Source organism: Jatropha curcas, chromosome 1 (assembly GCF_041381405.1).
Source record: "Jatropha curcas cultivar XTBG-Jc1 chromosome 1, XTBG_Jcur_1.0, whole genome shotgun sequence".
NCBI classification, from domain to species: Eukaryota; Viridiplantae; Streptophyta; class Magnoliopsida; order Malpighiales; family Euphorbiaceae; genus Jatropha; species Jatropha curcas.
In genome coordinates this window covers 26395662-26416460 of record NC_143151.1, presented here as the reverse complement: position 1 = coordinate 26416460, position 20799 = coordinate 26395662, and the positions used below count along the sequence as shown (strand labels likewise).

Sequence of the window (20799 nt, the reverse complement as noted above, 5' to 3'; positions counted from 1 at the left end):
TGTCAAAGAATGCTTATGGGTTAGTGCGACAGGTGACACGAGCCCCAGACCCTACCCTGACAGTGTCCCACACGATTAAAGTGGCAAGTAATGAGTGGCTAGCCTTTACTGATGGGCTATGTTCCCTGCTACAGACATCAAAAGGCGAGTTTATGCGTGCTGTCTTAGGTCACCAAGAGGATGGTGCAGATCCTGCGGTTGTTGAACCCATCTCTCTCATAAGCTGCCTCCTCTATGCTCAGCAGCAGATGCCCCATAATGGTAGTATTTTCTCGGATTGCCAACTGTTAGTTAATGCTTGTCATTCGACCTTTATTGATATTTTTGAGTTTGATCTTATTGTCTGAGACTATAAAAGTATTTTAGTTGACAAACCTGATATTAGAATTGGATGGGTGCGTAGGCATTTGAATGAGAAAGCTCACTCTATTGCAAGAGCTTCTCTTAGTTTTAGTCGTTGTCATATTTAGACTTTGATCCTTGAGTTTTTGTTACACAGTTATCATAATGGGCAATACAACTAAGTATTTTTCTTACAAAAAAAAAAAAAAAAAAAAAAAAAAAAAGATAGAGACAAAGTAATTGTCTCTCAAAAAATATAAAAACTCACCACTTATTTTAAATGGTAATTTAAAAGTTACAAGTACTATATTCGTATAAGTATAAAGTAAAATTTTAAATGAATTTTGGATATGGGCACTAAAATAGTAATGTGACAGATTTTTTAAACAGATTTCAAGGTAGCTTAACTCTATGATATCCTATCCACTTCCATTGGAGAAGGCAGAATGCCTCAATTTTGTAGAGACTATCCTACCCGCCTCATAAAGAATGAGACAATCATTATATTACCAAAGACGAAATGAGTCAATATTTTAGATGCCTGTTCAAATAAAAAAAACATATTAATATATTTCTTTGTTAATTTTTACTACATATAATATATGTGTTTTATATGTGTCCAATGTATAAATTCACACTTATAATTTACATAAAAAAAAAAAATTTTTTTGTGGCACTGTCAACTTTTATGTTCATCTATCGAACAATTCAACTTATAAAATTCTATATACTTCAACTTGCAAAAATTATTCTATTGAAAACTCAATCTTATAAAATTAGATCAATTAAATACCTATTAAAAAGTTGAAAAATGTAAAAAATATTGTTCAAAAATTATACTCAATACACATTAAGTGAATATTTTGCATATAAATATTCAAAACAGCCAAAAACTATTATTACCGGTATAGAGAATGGTACAATATTATCAAATTCGTAACTTCAATGAATTATAGCTCACTTGTAAAATTTAAAATTCCATAAGATTTTTTTGGTAAATTACATAAATAAAATTTATAAGGTTTTACATGGCTCGCGGATTAGAGCTTTTGACAAAAACAATGCTCTTCAAAAAATTATTTTCTAAGCTAATGGTTTCAAAACTATTTATCAATCTAATGTTTGTCCTAACATGGAGAGAGAGTGTTGTACTGAAACCACCAACAATAAAAAAGTAACACGTATTGATAAGCAGTCAGCAAAAACTAGTTCTATGAATAAACAAAAATTTTTATTTTGTATTGAGACTACCAATCCAATTGGTGATTTCAATATAAAATAAAAATTTAAAATTATCAATTTGTCTTTTCACTAAAACACACAATTCATTTGGTGGTTTTATTGTAGTTACGGGATGTGATCACTAGTCAACAAAAAGTACATTGAAAAATAATGTTTTATTAAGAGTCTACCAAATTAATCAGTGGTTTCAATAAAAAAAAATATTTGTTCACTCCAAATATTTTTTTACCAAAACACATGTATGATCTAGGGGTTTTGGTGCAATATGTTTGCATTGACACGGCTTGTTAATATATTGGTGCCAATTCCTTTATTTGGACAAGCCATGACATTCAAAAAACTTAACGTGATTGAAAGGATGCAAAGAATCAGGGATTCGATTCCTTATAGCTATTACCTATCCCTTATTCCCTTACTCAACTTTTCTTATTAAAGAGGAGTTCACAATATCATAACACTCGCAATACCACAACACTCAAACTACCACAACACTCGGTATCACTTAAAACTCGTTCAGCACAATAGTTCAAGCATTTTTCATAGAAAGAAGGAAGAAACCCCATCAAAAAGGTGTCGATAAAGGTAAATAATTTTTTATATTTTAGTTTTTTTATTTTTAGTATAAATTTTTTTAATTTCATTTCTAATTAAATAATGCCTTGTTAATTTTTTTCTGTAGATTGCTTTTTTTTGCTCCGAGAAATTGGCATTTGGGCTTAGTTTTTCATTCTAAAGGTATATTTATTATATATAAATATAAATAAATTTTAAACTTATTAATAAATTAAAAAGACATAATTTTTAAAAATAATAAAAGTTCATAAATATTTATTTGGTGGAATAAACATGAATATTTATTTTTTTGTTAATGTGAATATTTATATAATATAGATCATTGCTATATTCAAATAATATTTTTAATGTTGTATTTCTAGAATAAGTTTTCTAGTAGATGTGAATATTTCTAGTATGAATTTAGGATATATTTCTAGATGTTAATATTTCTAGTATGATATTTTTAGATGTTGTCTTCTAGATGTTGAGAATATTTTTAGTGTATGTTAATATGTATTTAGTATATATTGCTGACTATCTTGTTAGTACGGTTACTTTTTCTATTGCATTCATATACAACACTCTCTCCCCATATTAGAACAAACATTAGATTAATAAATAGTTTTGAAATGACATTAGATGGAAAACTATTTTGTTTGGAGAGCATTATTTTTGTCAAAAGACAGGGGATTTCTTTTTTGTTTTTTTTAATAAGGTGGAAAATGGGATGAGATTTTGCATCTGGTTAGGTTTCGAGCGAGGATAGGACAAATTTACAAGCATGGATCCGCCCCTTGTCAAGAAGGCTAAAGGATAACAATTTTTTCCGACCCGTACGACATTCGTTTCCAGTATTAAAATAAGTAAAGGTGAATAAATAGGCATAACAGTATTTTTATTATTTGCATCGAATTTAGATTTAAAGATTTAAACACTCAATACATATTATCGATTTAACTAATATTTTAAAAGATATTTAAAATAATTATTTTTTCCAAAAGAAAACTATATATACCTTCCTAATTATAATTAATGTTATAGTTATATTTAATATTAATATTATATTTTCTATTAAGTCAAAATATAATTTTATAACTTTTACTTATTTTTATTTTTAATATTTAAACGAGTTGGATATTTAAAAGAGTAATTGTAATGGGAATTGAGATAGGTTGGGTAATAAGCATAATTTCTGAAGATGAATTTTATTACCAGATTTATAATCAGGTTCGTTTGATACATTTTAAGTGGGTAATGGGACCAGCTGCCATTCCAGGCCAGACGGTCTTCTTCTCTCGCATCTTTTTGGTATTTAGTCAAACAGTACTAATAACATTGGCTCGGCCCAACTTTTCACTGATTTAGATTTCCCGAAGAAGAAGAAGAGGAAAAATAACAGAAGAAAAATACTACAGAGTAGATTGGCTGCAGCAGGGGTTTTGGTTGTTTTGATAGAATTGTGGATCTCTTAATAGAACAGACAGACTCCATAAAATGGTAAGTTCTTTAATTTTTTGCGTTTTCTATCGGTTTTCTTCTCTTTTCATCTGTTCAAGTCATTAAAAAAATTGGATCTAATATTTCGTATCTGTGATCTTTTACTTGTATTCTTATTTCATTTCCGATTGCTTATTTTAGCCAGTTTGAACGGGAAAATAGTTGGTTGCTTTGCGAATCTGATTGTTGATGGTTTTGATTTTAAAATTATGATATTCGTAATTGTCTAATTGTGTAGAACTGAGAGATGTTAAGCGTATAATTTTTTATTGGTTCTTTGTTTAACTCGTCCAATGACGAATTTCAAAAATAAAAAATGAAAAAAAAAACCCATTTGTGATTCATAGTCAAGTCATAAGATTATTTGTTCTGTGCATTGGGTATTGCTGGAGTTTCATTTTTCTACAAAGATCTTTCTAAATCTTTATTCATTAGGTGTAAAGAACTTATTTCCTTTCTGGGTTTAGTAATCGACTGAATAAAAAATGAGAAGGAAGAAAATAATAGTCTTTTACATGTGTGATTTACTTTTAGACTTCCAATTCAAATATGAATTATTATTTTTGATTATACATATGTTCTAATTATCTTGAAATGCTTTACGAATTTATGTCATTGATTTAATTCTATTGGCTTTGATAAGAATATAAAAGCAATAATGGTTTATGTTCTGCTGTGTTCTAGATTCATTTTGTCCTTCTTATTAGTCGACAAGGAAAAGTGAGGTTGACAAAATGGTATTCAGCTTATTCACAGAAGGAAAGAACTAAGGTAATGACTAAGACTTTTTTGTTCTTTCATATCTTTCCATTAGGTATCCCAAATTTTGAAATAAATATCTTTTAAGTGGGCCTCAATGATGACAGATTGTTGGTCTTAGCGGCAAATATTCTTTTGAAAATTCTTCTAACGATGTTGTGGCAAACATCCTTTTGAAAATTCTTCTAACAATGTTGTGCTTTCTTAACATTAATAATATTTATTTGTGTATGATAACACTTTTTGAAGGTTATTCGTGAGCTGAGTGGGGTAATTCTGAGTCGAGGGCCCAAGCTTTGTAATTTTGTTGAATGGAGAGGCTATAAAGTTGTTTATAAAAGGTAATGTAAGAATATGACACTACCTTCGCCGTTATGTAGAGAGTATGTGAAGTATGTTTTTCCATTTTATTGTTGATCAATGTGTTGCTTCCAATGCATAAGCAGGTATGCTAGCCTATATTTCTGCATGTGCATTGATCAGGATGACAACGAATTAGAGGTCCTTGAAATGATCCATCATTATGTTGAGATTTTGGATCGATACTTTGGCAGTGTGAGTGAACTAAAAACTGTTTCCACTCATTTTCATTTAGGCTCTTTGTTTCTTGGAAAATGATTTTCATATGGTAAATTTTTTTTGTAGAAAATATTTTTTGAGAAGATGAATTATTTTATGATGTTTGTTATGACGCAATAATTGGACCGGGAATTGTTATGTTTGTTATGATGTTTGTATTTGGTGTTTTGAGGATATGTATAGTTACAAATATAAGAACTTGTGTGATTGGTGATTTGCACCTATCTATATTGAGAGAGAGAGACAGAGAGAGAGACAAAAGATGTGGGTTGTGATGGTGTTGATCTTTGATAGAGAGAGAGATGTGATGGTGTTGATCTTTGAGAGAGAGAGAGAGAGAGAGAGAGAGAGAGAGAGAGCTGTTTACAAAAGATGTGGGTTGTGATGGTGTTGATCTTTGATAGAGGCTTATATGAACTCTAAATGGTGAGTGGCAATCAGTGTGATCAGTAATTGATGGACTGGCTGTTATGTGCTTATTTTGTGGGTATTTGCGTCTTTGTGAGTATGCAGAATTCTTGGAAATTGAGTCTTGTTTTTAAAATGGAATGTTATTTCTTTGAAAATGACCATGTTTTCTTAAAAAAAAAAAAAAAAAAAGGGCCATAGTCCTACATTTTGATTTTTTTGACAATTGATTTATGCTTCCATGCAGGTTTGTGAGTTGGATTTGATCTTCAACTTCCATAAGGTATGCTTATTGTCTTCCAATCAAGATTTGCTCCATCTTCTAACCTCCCCTTCCTTCTTTAACTTAGCATTGGAAAGTTAAATTTAGTATATGGTTATTATTGGTAATTATGTTACAATTGGTTATTATATATGCTTCAGTAATTAAATTAGATTATTAATTTTTATTTTGTGTACATGGATGTTCAATGTTTTTTGCTTAGTTGTTTGCCTCTTTCATGTGAAAGGCCTACTACATATTGGATGAGCTTTTGATTGCTGGGGAGCTCCAGGAGTCGAGCAAGAGAACAGTTGCCAAGCTAATAGCTACGCAGGTATAACTCTTTTTTCTCACATTATCATAAATTTTAGCTTCTTACAGGTTTCTGAGTGCATCATTCATTGAGCTGTAGGATTCATTGGTGGAGACTGCAAAAGAGCAGGCCAGTTCCATAAGTAATATTATTGCCCAGGCCACCAAGTAAGATATGAAAGAGCAATTGTATTTTGTATTCATTGACTTTGAGGTGCCCTGCTGCCAATTGTTGATGTTCATTATAATTTTTTCTTTTGATCTGTGAAATATATGTTATGCATGTATTTTACTATATTAGATAGCATTTGTGATTCACCTAAAACTTTATGTCAAATGTGATTCATATTCCTTATATTAGGGCTTTTATCAACTGAGGCTGATTACAACTTAAATGCATTGTGAAAGTGTGAATGTTGTTGGCAGTGACATTTTTTAAGTACTAGAACAACTAATTAAGTAGAAGCTAACCCTATTGTTAACACAGATTGACGGAACATTTAGGTTGGATTCTTAAATTTCTTCTAGATGAACTTTCTTCACCCAAATTTCCAACAATGGTTCATCAGGAACGAATGTTTTTTTTTTTTTTTTCCATGATAAGTTGTTTTCTGATGGGTTAACATTTGTGTTGTTATGATGGGAAAGTTGGTTTCGCCAATGTGCTGTTAGTGGTTGCAATGGCAATGACAGTGGCATTACTGCTTCCCAACCCCAATAAAACTAGTAAACTAAGGCTCCATCATAGGATCCTGAAGGATGAAATAAGGCTAAATCAGTTCCCTTATTTATGTCTTTTGTGTTGTTTGATTTGAAGCAGCATGTCTCGGTCTTAAAATGCACTGTATAACACATTGCTGAGAGTCCAGAAAATGGTACTGTGTAGTGTTAAGCCACCTCATTGAATATATACTTCCCCGGCTAGTTGGAGTGCTTGTGGCTTGCTGTTGGATGTAATATATAAAATGCTCTCATCCAGCTGAAGTGGACGACATTAGGTTATCAAAATCGACTTTTTTTTTTTTGTTATTTGTTTAAAATTATATGTATCTTTTTGCTCCATAGGAATATTTTCAATTGCCTTTGCGATTCCTCAAGGAAACACATGGATATTTATGCCATTGGAGTCATTCAAATGTCAGGTTATATTGTTGCATACTTGCATTATAGGGTTTCCTATTTCTCCTAGAATCTAGTTACAGAACCTGTGAGGCTATGGGTAGGATATTCTGGATAATACGAGAAACGAAGTTGAAAATATGTTGAATCATATCAACATAAAGCTTAGCTAGGTGGCATATAAATTTGATTGACTGAATCGAGAATTGTAAGTTAGATGTCTACATTGACAGAAGCAGTCTCGGGCTGGCATATACTTGCTTCTTGTAATATTTAAGTAAAGTCCAGAGTGAGGCTTCTAAATTTTGAATCCCTAACCTGACTGGTAAAGTGAATTTTCTTAATCTGTAAGCGGGTTCGGTGCAAATGGATTTTCCTAATTTGTGACTCTGTTCAGTGCAAAATATTCTACGGATTCGGCGTTCTCATATTCCCAATAAGGAATTAAAAAAAAAAAAATTGTAAGAAGAAATAAATGGGCATATTCGGTTTTCACGAAAACTTTAAAAATAATATGAAGTTCTATTAAAAATTCTTTTTTGTTAAAAAAAAAATTCTGTTACTGAATCTGTCAGGCTTGTTGGCAGACTCAGTGGCAAATGTTTTCTTTTTGATATCGATTTCGTGTGCCCAGCAATAATCTTTGTTTATTTTTATTTTTTCACTCTCCACTGAATCTGTTATGCATAGAGGCAAATTGTCGGAGAGAGAAACGGATTTATCACAAATAATTCTGAGAAATATAACTTCAACTCTATTTTTGATAAATCAATATTTCTAGCTTTTAGTGTTTTACTGAAGATGTTATCGGATTTTGTATGATGTAATCAACCATATAATGAAATGAGTATTACATTATATAATTGATTATATTATTTGGTTAGACATATTTTTTAATGGTGTAATGTAATTAAGATTATATGTGTAATCTTGATTACTTAAATTGATGGTCAATTACATCAATTAAATGTAATATCAATTACATTAAGGTTATTTAACACCATTCAAAGTTATTTAATATTACCGCTTCACCACCACAATTACCATCACCGTTCAATGCCACCGCCAACACCACTGCTCCATCGTCACAATCACCATCACAACTCCACCACCACCACCACCGTTGCCATTCCACTATCACCACCGCCGCTCTACCACTACCACCACTGCTTCATCACTACAACCATTTTCATTGCTCTACCACCACTTGAACCACTATGAGGCGGTGGTGGTGGAGTGATTATGGTAGTGATGATGGTGAAGTGGTAGTGGTGGTAGAGTGACAATGGTATGCTAATTACATTACATATTTATAAATAAATATAAAAATAGAATAGTTATTACATTCCATAAATTTTTTTCAATTATATTATCAAACATAGTAATGGAATCTTAATTACATTTCATTCTATTACATTTTTCATTACATTATATATTTGATTATATTACATTGCATTACATTAAACTAAACATAGACTAAGACTCAAATTACTCAGCTTCAGCTCCGCTTGAAAATTTTAAAAAAAATGCATAATGGTACAAAAGAAAATATCAAAATTGATAGAGCAAAGAAGTAAATACCCATAAATAAAATAATTAAAAAGTATAATTCTTTAAAATGGAAAAAAATTGAAGAGTTTTATTGTAATGCAATAAATTTATTATTCGTATTATTAATAATTGCATAAAAAGAAAATAAAGAGTTCTTTATTAATATAATAAATTTATTATATAATTGTTAATTATTGGTAGAAGAAAATAAAGAGTTTATAATTTAATTTCTTCAAATTAAAAAGTAATAAACAAATGTTAGGAAATAAAAAAATGCCATCACATATATTTATATAGAGATAGATCAGCTTCAACCATTTATATAAACATAAATATAGTTATTTATAAGAAAAAATAAATAAATGCGCCCTGAGTTATGATTGAATTAACTTAATGAAAATTTATATTTTCAAAAACTAATTAGCATGTCTCTAAATATGATTTATTAATATTTTGGTCCTTCATTACAAAACGGAAGAATCAAAATATTAATAGAAATTATAAAAAAAGAGAGTAAAGTGATAACCAAAATCAAGTTAAAGACCTTATACTTAGTTTGATAATAACTTATAAATCAATTTTTCGGTTAATTGACAATTAAAATAGATTATTTTGGATGAAACGACGAACATGTTAACAGAATCATAAGTTATTGAGTTCATAATTAGTTTCTAAAATAGATGTCTGCATGTATTAATTGAATTACTACATCCGTTCCTAAACAATTGTCACATTTTGAGAAAGTAATATATTTCAAAATATTTGTCACATTTGTAGTTTTACGGTCCATTTAGAACAAATGAATTATGGTTATATAATTCATTTATAATTGAATTTCAAGTAAATTTTGTTTGCAAATGAATTTGTCATGTTTAATATGCTACAATTTAAAATAAGAAATTTAATTAAATTCTATGAAATTATATTTAGAATAAATTATTAAATAAAATTCATTTGTCTTCATTTCTTATAACACCTTGACATAATAATTTGACAAAAATAAATAACAAACATTAAATACATTTGTTATGTATAATATAATAACTTGTCTTTTTTTTTTCTTAAAATGCAAATAATAAATTTCATATAAATAACTACATTAATATTCCACGCTAATTATATAACCAATAACATTCATCATGATAATTATCTTTTATTGAAATAAAAAGTTTTGTTGATTTAAATAATTAATTTGAAAATTTAAAAAAAAATAAGAATGTTACTATTGTTTTAAATATCATTTGAAAATAACTGTGATATTTAGTTTCTATATTTTGATAGTAATAATAACTAACATTGTTACTGGACTAAAAAAAAAACGTTATTACTGGTTTGAAATTTTCATAAAAAAAAAGTAAAAATATAAACTAATGTTATTATTGGATTTAAAAAAAAAAATAATATTATCATAGTTTGGAAATTTTCAAAGAAAATAAACAAATAGGAAAAAAAAATTTTAGTTTATAGTAGAGAGTAATTTTGTCAATAACATTTCAATAGTTAATTTTGTGAATTCCATTTACACATTCCATTAATTTTAGTAGAATTTGAGTTAGTCATATCTAATTCTATAAAATTCAATTCGTTGAATTTAAATATGTTTTTTTTTATTCCAAACATAAAATTATGTGGAATTCATTTATTTCAAACAGGCTCTGAAGAAGTAATAATTCTTTTTTCATATTTATCCTTTGTATATGACCGACAATTATTGTTTCAATTCTTTAAAAATTTGGAATGTGTTTACTTATATAAAATAAATTTCTGTTTTTTATTTTCTATTTTCTAAGAAAATAGTTTTCTTATAAAATGGACAATAAAAAACAAAAAATGGAAAATGCATTCGCTTGGTAACAATAAAAAGTCACATTTTAATCAAACTTCATAAACATTATTCAAAATTTCCATAATTAAAAGAAATAAAAATTTATAAGATAAATTTAGAAATTTTTTATGTAAAATTTTTTTAATTTTACTATTAGTTATTTAAATAATAATATCATTTTTTATCATTTTGCAAAGTTTTTTAAAAATAATGGATTTAATATATTTGTAATAATAAAGCTAATTATTTATTAAAACATAATATGAATTTTTATGTTATTTAAATATTTTCTATCATTAAAGCATAATTTTTATTATGAAATGTCATTTAAAAAAAAATGAAAAAAATGTCTTTTGTTATAAAGGAAAGCTCTAATAAAATCTTAGTTAAATTTTAAAAAATTGAAAAATTATTTTCTAGCTTGAACACAAAATTTTGTTTTTCAATTTTCTTGAAGACATTTTTTTAGAAAAATACTTCAGTTTTCTACAAGTGAACACACTTTTAGTGTTTGGATATATTAAATTAAGAGTAACATAGTTAATTTACTCAATAATTTATTGTAATTTAAATAAAATTTAATGGTTTTTTAAGTGTCGTGAAATTTTAAATGTAACAAATCTATACTATATACATATAAATATGAGAATAGAGGAAAATAACGAGATTTTCTATAGTAGCCTTAATTTAATTAAAAATTCTTAATATATCCCTTTAGTTAGATTTTTAATGCATTCTAATTTGAAAAAATAAGTTCATTTTTCCTTTTGAAAATCCTTTTAGTTATATTCTCTTGTGCGTTTTACATTGAGAAAAAACATTCTATTTATCCTTTTGAATATCCTTTTAATTATATTTTTATGCATTTTAATTCAAGATATATGTATATTTATATTTCTCTATTTGATCTTGCAGTATTATTGTCCAATAATTTTTATAATTAATAATTTTGATATTTTTAATTATAGGTTCTCACGTGATACTGCTTTTTAGGAGGTATATCGAAAACCTTAATTTTAAGTATTGAAAATAAATGTTAAATTCTTCTAATTTATTATATTCTGAATTTTTTGAAATATAGTTAAATAATTTGCTATTAGAGAGTTTATTAGTTAAATACGATAAAATTAAAATAAAAAATTTTAAATATATTATTTCTCTTTGATTTACACGTATTTGAATTATTTACAATTTATTGTTTTTTAAATTTTTTTATAATTCTAATTCAACAAAAACAATAAAAGTATGGATTATAGTATTTGACTAATATAGGCTCTAAAAGTTTGAATTAATAAAAAAATGACTATTTAGGCATATTTGCTACTATTTTTGTTTTTCAGCTTTTTTTTATATTAAAGATGAAATAAAGAGAAAATTTAAGAGCTCTTTTTTTATTCAATATTTTGTTCTACTTTCAAATTTGATTTAATTTTCTAAGATTTAATTGGATGTATTTTTAAAAATAATTTTTGGAATAGATATAAAGATAATTAGACCTTTGAAATTTTAATTTTTTTAAATAAATATATATGACTTAGAAAATTTTGAATTTAATCTCATTTATATATATTTATAAATTTAAGAAAAGATTTTCCATTATCAATATTGTTGTTTGCATATCGATCCGTATATGAAGCTGAGAACTTTAAACAATTTATTTTTAGATTTTGTATAAAAGATATGAAGTCCAAAATATTACATACTATTAATAAAATTTTAACTTAACATCATATAACAAAAATAATTGATGCAAAGATCAAATTTATATTTTATGTTGTGGTTATATAGAGCAAGTCTTGATTTATTAGATTAATGTTATAAGGTTGTCAAATTATAAAATATTTTATAGTATGATAAATGTAAATTTTTAATTAATTTATGTAATTAATTAACAACAAAATTATATTTTTTTATTTAAGAGAGAAATAATATTAACAAAAATATTATTTTCTTTTCTATTAGATGTTATATTGGAAATATTTGTTTTAATCTAAATAACAATTTATATTAATATTATATAAATAAAAAAATTAAAATAAATATATAACAAAAAAAATCAACGTACAATGGAAACCATAAAACAACTGGTACTGAAAAATAGTGGTATTACAAGTTAGTGATGAATTTATCTTTTCTCGTTATTTTATATGGGTTGAAAGGTTTTAACAAATGTTAATCAACACTTTGTTTTATAGCGACCTTTCTAATTCGCAAACTTGTAAATCAAAAGGCCTACCAACTTATTATGGACCGCCACTGCACAGGAACGCTAAAAAATAACGAGTCCCTCGTCCAGGTTGAAATGTACTATTTCCAGATACAAGTTTATACAGTTATACAATAAAACTCTTTTCACTTAACTTGGAAGCAATAAATCCGCAAAAATGGTGTATGTTGTCTACAGTCTTTGAGCACAAACCCTCGACGAATTCACTCAATGGAGGAGAAACCAGCGGGGAGCTCGGCCACGGCGGGTGCCGACTCACCGGCATCAGCCGAGCCAGCGTCGTCACGGAGGCGGGCGGGAGGGCTGAAGAGGAAAGCCAACGCGACGTCTGTAAACAGCTCTTCGTCTACACCGTCGAAACGGCTCACTCGCGAGAAGGCCGCGATCTCTCACCCGCCGATCCACAACGGTGGTCCGTTGACCAGAGCCCGCCAGGGCCCCAACAATTTGGGTTCTTCAGCTTCTGCTGCGGCTGCAGGCGCTGGATTTAAGCTTGAGGATAAGGTTGCTCTGTCTGCGTCGGAGGCTGCGACGGTGGCAGCATTGGAGGAGGAGATAAGTAAGTTGGAGAAGTTGAAAGCATCTATAGAAGCGGAGTTTGAGGGTATTAGATCTAGAGATTCTAATGCTCATGTAGTGCCTAATCATTGCGGTGAGTGGAAGTTTGAATTTTATGTATTTTCCTTGAAAGTTCGTTTTTTTTCTCCTGTTTGGTTTTGGGATATTGTGCTACTATGGTTACTGAATTGTGTTCTTGGATTTGCTTTAGTTGCAGAGAAGTCCCAAATTTGGGTCATGGTTTTTAGGGAATTTCAGTTGTTTTCTCCTCATATGATGTTTTTATCAAACCCTTTCTTTTCCTGTTCTTTTATTTATTTCTTCTACTTTTTTCTTTCCTATATATTTGGATGATGAGGAAACAAATGAAATAAGGAAGTGAAAGTTTATCTTGTTTTTGGGCGGCTCTATTATTCTGTCTTCTATTGAGGGATCAAATTTTCTGTTATTTTGGTTGCCAATGCATACTGCTAGTCAGGTTGGTTCTTCGCTCTATCCAGTAGTATTGGAGTTATTTATTATTTTAATCGTTTTTACTTCTTGCATTTTAGCTTATGCAAGTTGAACTTTTTTCTAATAAAAGATCTTTTGTAGCGGTACATATTTGCAAATACTTAGCTAAAATTTCATTTGAAACTTCTATTTCCATGTGTGTGGTTGATAAAATTGTTAAAGGGCAAGGTTTTTTAGGTTTTCTTGTCAAAGTGAATTTATAAGCAATTGCATGTTTTGCAATTACTGGAAAAGTAACTTAATGAGGCGATGCTGCTTTGTTTTGGATTACAGGTTGGTTTTCATGGTCAAAAATTCACCTCCTTGAGGAGCGTGCATTACCTTCATTCTTTAATGGGAAGTCCCAAACCCGGACACCTGATACCTACATGAAGATACGAAATTGGATTGTGAAAAAATTTCATGCAAATCCAAATGTACAGATTGAATTAAAAGATCTTTCTGAGCTTGAAGTTGCAGACCTAGATGCAAAGCAAGAGGTGCTTGAATTCTTGGACTACTGGGGATTGATTAATTTCCACCCATTCCCACAAATAGATTCTTCTGCCAATGCTTATAGTGATGAAGCAGCAAAGAAGGATTCATTGCTTGAGAAGTTATTTCACTTTGAAACCATTCAACCATCCCCTCTTGTTCTTCATAAGCCTAATCTATCAACTCCATCTGTACCATCTGGGTTATTTCCTGAGTCTTCAATTGCAGAAGATTTGGTGCAGCCTGAGGGGCCAGCTGTTGAGTACCACTGCAATTCCTGTTCAGCTGATTGCTCTCGTAAACGCTACCATTGCCAGAAGCAGGTTGGTTGTTTCCTAGAATTTGTCAGTTATTGCTACAGAAGGAAGAGATACCTTGCTGTACCGAATCACCATCTGGATAGAAGGTTCCTTTCTGAACCACTTTGAGTCTTGAACTCAAAGTAGTATGTAGTCGCGCACAAAGCATAATTTTGTGGAATTTCCCTGTTGGCCAATATTAGATTTATAGTCAAAATGGGTATAGAAATGCATGATAAACACTGTCAGACTATTAATGTTCAGCCAATTGATAGGGTGCGTTTTTATTTTCCTATGCATGGCATGTTTTTTTTTTTTTTTTCATAGTTGTGAGAATTGTATCTCCATACTCTTATCTGATATTTGGGATTTTTTCTGCACATTATAAGGGTTCCTGTTTCTAGGATTGAATTAATAGCCCTGAGATGCTAAGTAATGGTAATAACACCAAACTAACAGATATATCAGTTTGCACTAGTTAATGTGATACTGGTTTGTTGTAGAGAATTGTAATTTTCCAGTTATTAACTGAATATCATCATTGAGAAGTGCTGCTGACCAGTTTCACATATCAAAATCCAGATCCTTTTTTCCCCACTTTTGAGACACTGATATGATGTATATCAAATTATGCCTGAATCATGCTGCTAGTTAGACTTTTAAATTTATTGTTCTGTAATCTGCAGAAGTTTCTGAGAATGGCACTTTTAGAATTTTGAATTAGATAACTCAACATTCGGTTTATAAGTTTTGTATGGATGTCTCTATGCTTTTATTTAGCTTCTTATTCAAACTCAACAAATAAAGGAACCATATAGCATGTGCAAGGAGCAGTGGATTAGAGTCTCTTGTACTTTTTTGTTTGTTTGTTTTTTTGCTTGCAGATGATTCAATGCCTTGAATACACTACTTACTTACATTAGCAGTACGGTAGTGAACAATGAAATTATTTATAATGATATTCGTGTCATAGGAGAATTTGATTGTTGATGGATAAATTTTAGGCGTTTCATTTTCACCATCATCTTCGTTCTTTCTGATTATCCTCTTGGTAAACAGGCAGATTATGATTTGTGTGCTGATTGCTTTAGTAACCGGAAATTTGGCTCAGACATGTCTTCATCAGATTTTATTCTCATGGAGCCTGCTGATCCTGGCTTAAGCGGTGGAAAGTGGACAGATCAGGAGACCCTACTTCTCCTTGAGGCATTGGAACTTTATAAAGAAAACTGGAATGAGATTGCAGAGCATGTTGCCACAAAAACTAAAGCTCAATGTATATTGCACTTTGTTCAAATGCCAACTGAGGATGCTTTTTTTGACTGTGATGATGATGTAGATGGGAGTTCCAAAGAAACTACAGATCAGCCTACAATTGTTGATGATGCATCTGTTCCTAAAGATGGGATTGAAATTAGTGAGGAAAAAACTGGTGCTAAGGAGGACTTTCCTCTGGCTTTGCCAATGGAAGCTTCCAAACAAGAAGATGCAAGTGAACTAAAAGTTGTCCAGGAAACTGCAAAGCTGGGCAATGCCAATGAAGCTATAGTTGGTGAGGAGACTACCAAATCAAAAGATACTAGTGAAGTGAAGGCTGCCCAGCATTTGGGTGAAAATTTGGCAGTCAAAGCTCTCACTGAAGCATTTCAAGCTATTGGTTATCTTCATACTCCTGAAATCCAACTATCATTTGCTGAAGTTGGAAATCCTGTAATGGCTTTGGTAAGTCAAATGTCATATTTGGAAAATTGGGGTATTTCATTCAACATTACAAATATCTACAACCAACATTCAATTTCTCCCTCGTTGGCTGTGAAATTTACTTGGTCGTAATAATACAAAGAGAATGTTTGCTTCTTTTTCCTCTGCTCTTATTTATGGTTTATAGGGAAGTAACAAGATTGTTTTTCTGGAAGATACGCTTGACCAGGCCCACATTCCAGCCAAATTCATCCTCAGTAATGAGGTTACTAACTTGTGCACTGGAATCAAAAACCCATCTTCCATATGCATATAGTTTTTCATCACTGTCGCCTTGCAGACAGTAAAATATCTTATTTGCATTTTCACCTCTAAAATGCAGCTAATATCTCTTAACTTACATTCTATATATTTCATTTATAGGCAGCATTTTTGGCAAGACTGGTGGGAAGTGATGTTTCTACTGCTTCATCTGGCTGCTCTTTGAAATCATTAAGTAGTGATTCTCCAGGCATGCAGCTGGCAGCAAGGCATTGCTTTCTTTTGGAAGATCCACCAGATAACCAGCAGGAACCAGCTGAACCGGATTGGTATGTTAAGTTTTTTCCATGCTTTAAACTCCATGTGGCAACTATTGGGTTTTGTCTCATTTGATAAGAGGTTTGCAGCAGTGCCACTGAAACGGCTAATCAAGATGCTCAAAACTTCAACCAGGAGGGCCAAGCCCAGAAGGGAAATAATGCTGATGGCGGAGAGTTGTCAATTGATAACAGTAACAGGAAAATTGAAGATTCTGCTGCAGAAGAAAAGCAACCTCTGAATTCTCCAAGTGACAAATCCACTGAGAATGTAAACACTGCAAACGAAGCAGGCACTGCAGTTTCTCATGAGGTTGAACATGGTAAGTTGAAGGAATCTAGCGACTCGGTGTTGCAAAAGGAGCCCCAAATAAATGTTTTAAAAGAATCAAATGAGATGCCATCCAATTCCGAGTGTCCACCAAGTTCTACGAAGGAAACAGAAGGAACTTCGACGACTGTGCCTTCTCAGCCTAAAGAGGTTAATAAAGATGTAGAAATGGTGTCTAATTCAACACCTGCTGAAAATGATGAGCCTTGTCCATCAGTTGCATCAGTGCCAGTTGAAGAGGAATCTCAAACTGCAGAAACGTCAAAGGACGTAGATATGATCTCAGACTCTCTGCCTGCAGAGAAGAATGAACAACAGCAACCAGTAAAATCAAATTCAGTACGAGACTCTACCCCGTCTATAGAGGCACCAAAGGATGTAGACATGTTATCTTCAATGACATCAGAATTAAAAGAGCCTCCGCAGCCAGTTGCACCAAATTCAGTGGTTGAAAATGGAGCGACTAAAGGTCTCTCTTTCCCCTCCCTTTGTGTGTTATGCATGTGTGTGTACAGATCTAGTTAGATTTGTGATGATAGAACTTGGAACACTATGAGGCAAGAGAGTAGGTCTATTTTGGTATATAAAGAGAGTAACGTCATTCTTGTGTTCTTCCTCTATGCAAGGACTAATATGAACTTAATTTGAAATTCTAGTTGAGTGTTATCACCCCTCAATTTTCTTACACTTTTTTTGGTTGTTTGCAGCTGAGGACCAAAAAGGCAGTAAAAGAGAGAGTGCTGATTTTAAGCAGAATGATGATAATAGCATTGATAAAGTAAAGCGTGCTGCAGTTTCTGCTCTTTCGGCAGCAGCAGTGAAGGCAAAGCTTCTCGCAAACCAGGAAGAAGACCAAATACGACAACTTGCTGCATCATTGATAGAAAAGCAGGTATTGTCATGCTCTGGGGGCTCTTACTGGTATTGTGTATTGTTGATTGTAGAAATTTGACTTCTGATGGTTCCATTTGTTTCAGTTGCGTAAGCTGGAAACAAAACTGGCTTTCTTTAATGAAATGGACCATGTAATAATGAGAGTTAGGGAGCAACTTGACAGGTCAAAGCAAAAGCTGTATCATGAGCGAGCACAGATAATTGCAGCGCGGCTTGGGCTACCAGCATCCTCATCTAGAGGAATGCCGCCACAATTACCCACCAACAGAATTGCAATGAATTTTGCAAATTCAATTCCAAGACCCCCTATGAGCATGACTTCCCAAAGGCCACCAATTGCAAGACCCATGGGGACATTAGCTCCCACCCCTTCTAATACATTTGTATCAACTACAGCTGGAAGTTCAATTCGGCCTTCTGGCCAGGACAAACTGTCTTCAGTTGGGATGAAGTAGTCTTTACCCAGGAGGCGTGTGAATAGATTTCTGTTGATTTTTATACTCCAGTCAGTTACAAGCATTTTAACAAGTGAGTTTCCTTTTCTGTTCTTATTATATTACGGAACTTGGCCCAGTTTTGATAACTAGTAATCTGGACAGCTGATATGACCTTAATATCCTCCAGTTAGCAACTGATAAAAAGGTTTGAAGAAACATGGAAATATGAGGAACTATAGAAATGATTGTGAACCAGTTGAACCTATTTTGTGCTTCCCAATAGAATAGTTTAAAAGCATGGATGCTATTACTTACTACCTCTGTTCTATAGTACTTGTCGCATTTGAGAAAATAGTTTATTTCAAAATACTTGTCACATTTGTGGTTTCAAAGAGTAATAAATATTTTTTTCCATGTTTGCCCTTTGTATATGACCATGACCAATAATTATGACTTCAATTTAATGGTTTTCTTAGAGAATTAGTATTAAATTAAGGATATTATAGTCAATTTATTCAATCATTTATTATAACTTAGATAAATTTAATGATTTTCTTAAGAGATGTGAAATTCCTAATGTGACAAGTATTATGAAATGAAGGCAGTATTAATCATAGTATATTACTGACTTAATCCAGTATCACATAAATGACCTGAAAATATGTTCTGATTAAAGAGAGCAAATGAAAAATTTTCTAGTTCCAACATAAATTTGTTAACTGGTACCTGTCCCTTTTATGTGTTTTCTGTTGGTATTTAAATGGAGAACATGGTTTTTGATGGATAAGGTCATGCGTGAGGCGCGATATTTTCTAGTGGCACTCAGATCGAGTTTACATTTCCATGCATGTAAGCATAGTCTAATTTGTTTCTTTGAGTGTTTAAATGAAGTCTAAATCTACTCTGTTGATTGTCTTGCATAATCTTAATATATATCTTCTATGTTTTTTTGCTATTACTATTATTGTTATTATTATTTTCATGATAGCTGATTCCTTTGTTTCGCATGTCATTGGCTTCTTAATGTAGAGAGAATTTAATGGTTCACAAGCCGCAGCTTTTACTCTAGCAGTGGTTCCATTAATCTGAAGAAGTTTACACTTAGAGCGCGTTTAGCCGGTACCTCAGCCTTAAATTTATCCTATGAGGAGTTGGCTGGCAATTTTACCAATGGAGTTGTATTGGTCTAACTGGAGGATTATATTCATTGAAGTGGGAATTTTATGGGGATGAAAACCTAACAAATGAAGGCTTGGAATTTTATAAGGTTAGTTATTCATATGTAGACTTGCTAAACTAGTGTTGTGTAGTCTGCCATGGTTGTGTAATATTTTGTTACTATTCCAAGATAGTGGGTCGCCAATTGTAAGAAAAGGCATATTTGAATTAGATGGACGGACTAACATAGATGCTTTCTTTTTTCTCGTTTTTTCAAGCTTATTTAATTCAATCTGAATGCAGAGCAGTTGAAGTCCAACTTGGCACATTCTTGTCTCTCTTCTTTTTCAGTGGTCAAGAGTAACAAGATAAAAATTGCAATTGCAAATTATAAATTTCCAAGTAATATTGTCTGATAATATTAAGTTACTGATATTGCAAGAAAATTCCAAGGGGGCTTATATATATATACTTACATATACTTATGTACGGAACTGTCAATTTCATCATCTTCCATTGGTATGTTTTTGCCTTTTGCCCTTTCAATTTTTTGAACAGAGGGCTTTATAGTCCATATACTTAATATAAATTAATACTATCTCTAATTCATAATATTTGTCACATCTGAGAAAATAGTTTGTTTCAAAATACTCGATACGTTCTTTTGTGATTTCAAGAAGTAATAAATATTTTTTTTCATGTTTGCCTTTTATATATGACCAATAATTATTATTTCAATTTAATAATTTTCTTAGAGAATTAGTATTAAATTAAAAGTAATTTAATCAATTTACTCAATAATTTACTGTAATTTGGATAAATTTAATGGTTGTTTTAAGGAATGTAAAGTTTCAAATGTGACAAATATTATGGAATAAAGGTAGCAATTTATTAATTTGTTTTCTTATTTTTGCATGTATAAAAGTTGTACATTAATGGTTCTTTGAGATTTTCAAAATAGGATGTAGTATATTAATATTTCAGAATTAATTATCTTAAGACTTTATTTTTCACTATAATGATATTAATTAGTTACATGGATTATATTATAAAGGTATTGTGGAAAGTGAAAAAATATTTTTTAAAATATTAATGAGACTATTATTTTGTTCAAAAAGGAAATTGAGGCTATAAGTTTGGGAAGCATTTATTGTATCACTTCCATTATGTTAATTTGA

The 20799-nt window shown here is 30.8% G+C and overlaps 2 protein-coding genes across 4 annotated transcripts; both read left to right on the top strand.

Annotated features, from left to right (window-relative positions):
* The first annotated feature begins 3401 nt into the window (after window positions 1-3401).
* On the top strand, window positions 3402-7442 carry LOC105641777 (AP-1 complex subunit sigma-2). 2 transcript variants are annotated; one of them, XM_089716285.1, is made up of 8 exons: window positions 3402-3636; window positions 4321-4407; window positions 4645-4736; window positions 4842-4950; window positions 5630-5665; window positions 5892-5978; window positions 6057-6124; window positions 6777-7442. In XM_089716285.1, the coding sequence occupies exons 1-8, from the start codon at window positions 3634-3636 to the stop codon at window positions 6790-6792; spliced, it is 498 nt and encodes a 165-aa protein (XP_089572411.1). In that variant the 5' UTR covers window positions 3402-3633; the 3' UTR covers window positions 6793-7442. The 2 variants fall into 2 exon arrangements, with proteins under 2 accessions (XP_089572411.1, XP_089572408.1); XM_089716282.1 differs by having other exon boundaries at window positions 6774-7442.
* Window positions 7443-12782: 5340 nt separating this feature from the next.
* CHB3 (DNA-binding family protein) lies at window positions 12783-19940 on the top strand. Of its 2 annotated transcripts, none has more exons than XM_012226374.4 (8): window positions 12783-13330; window positions 14023-14546; window positions 15582-16244; window positions 16647-16813; window positions 16895-17601; window positions 17840-18024; window positions 18110-18554; window positions 19493-19940. In XM_012226374.4, the coding sequence occupies exons 1-7, from the start codon at window positions 12889-12891 to the stop codon at window positions 18479-18481; spliced, it is 3060 nt and encodes a 1019-aa protein (XP_012081764.1). In that variant the 5' UTR covers window positions 12783-12888; the 3' UTR covers window positions 18482-18554; window positions 19493-19940. The 2 variants fall into 2 exon arrangements, with proteins under 2 accessions (XP_012081764.1, XP_012081763.1); XM_012226373.4 differs by having other exon boundaries at window positions 12784-13330; window positions 16892-17601.
* Window positions 19941-20799: the final 859 nt, after the last annotated feature.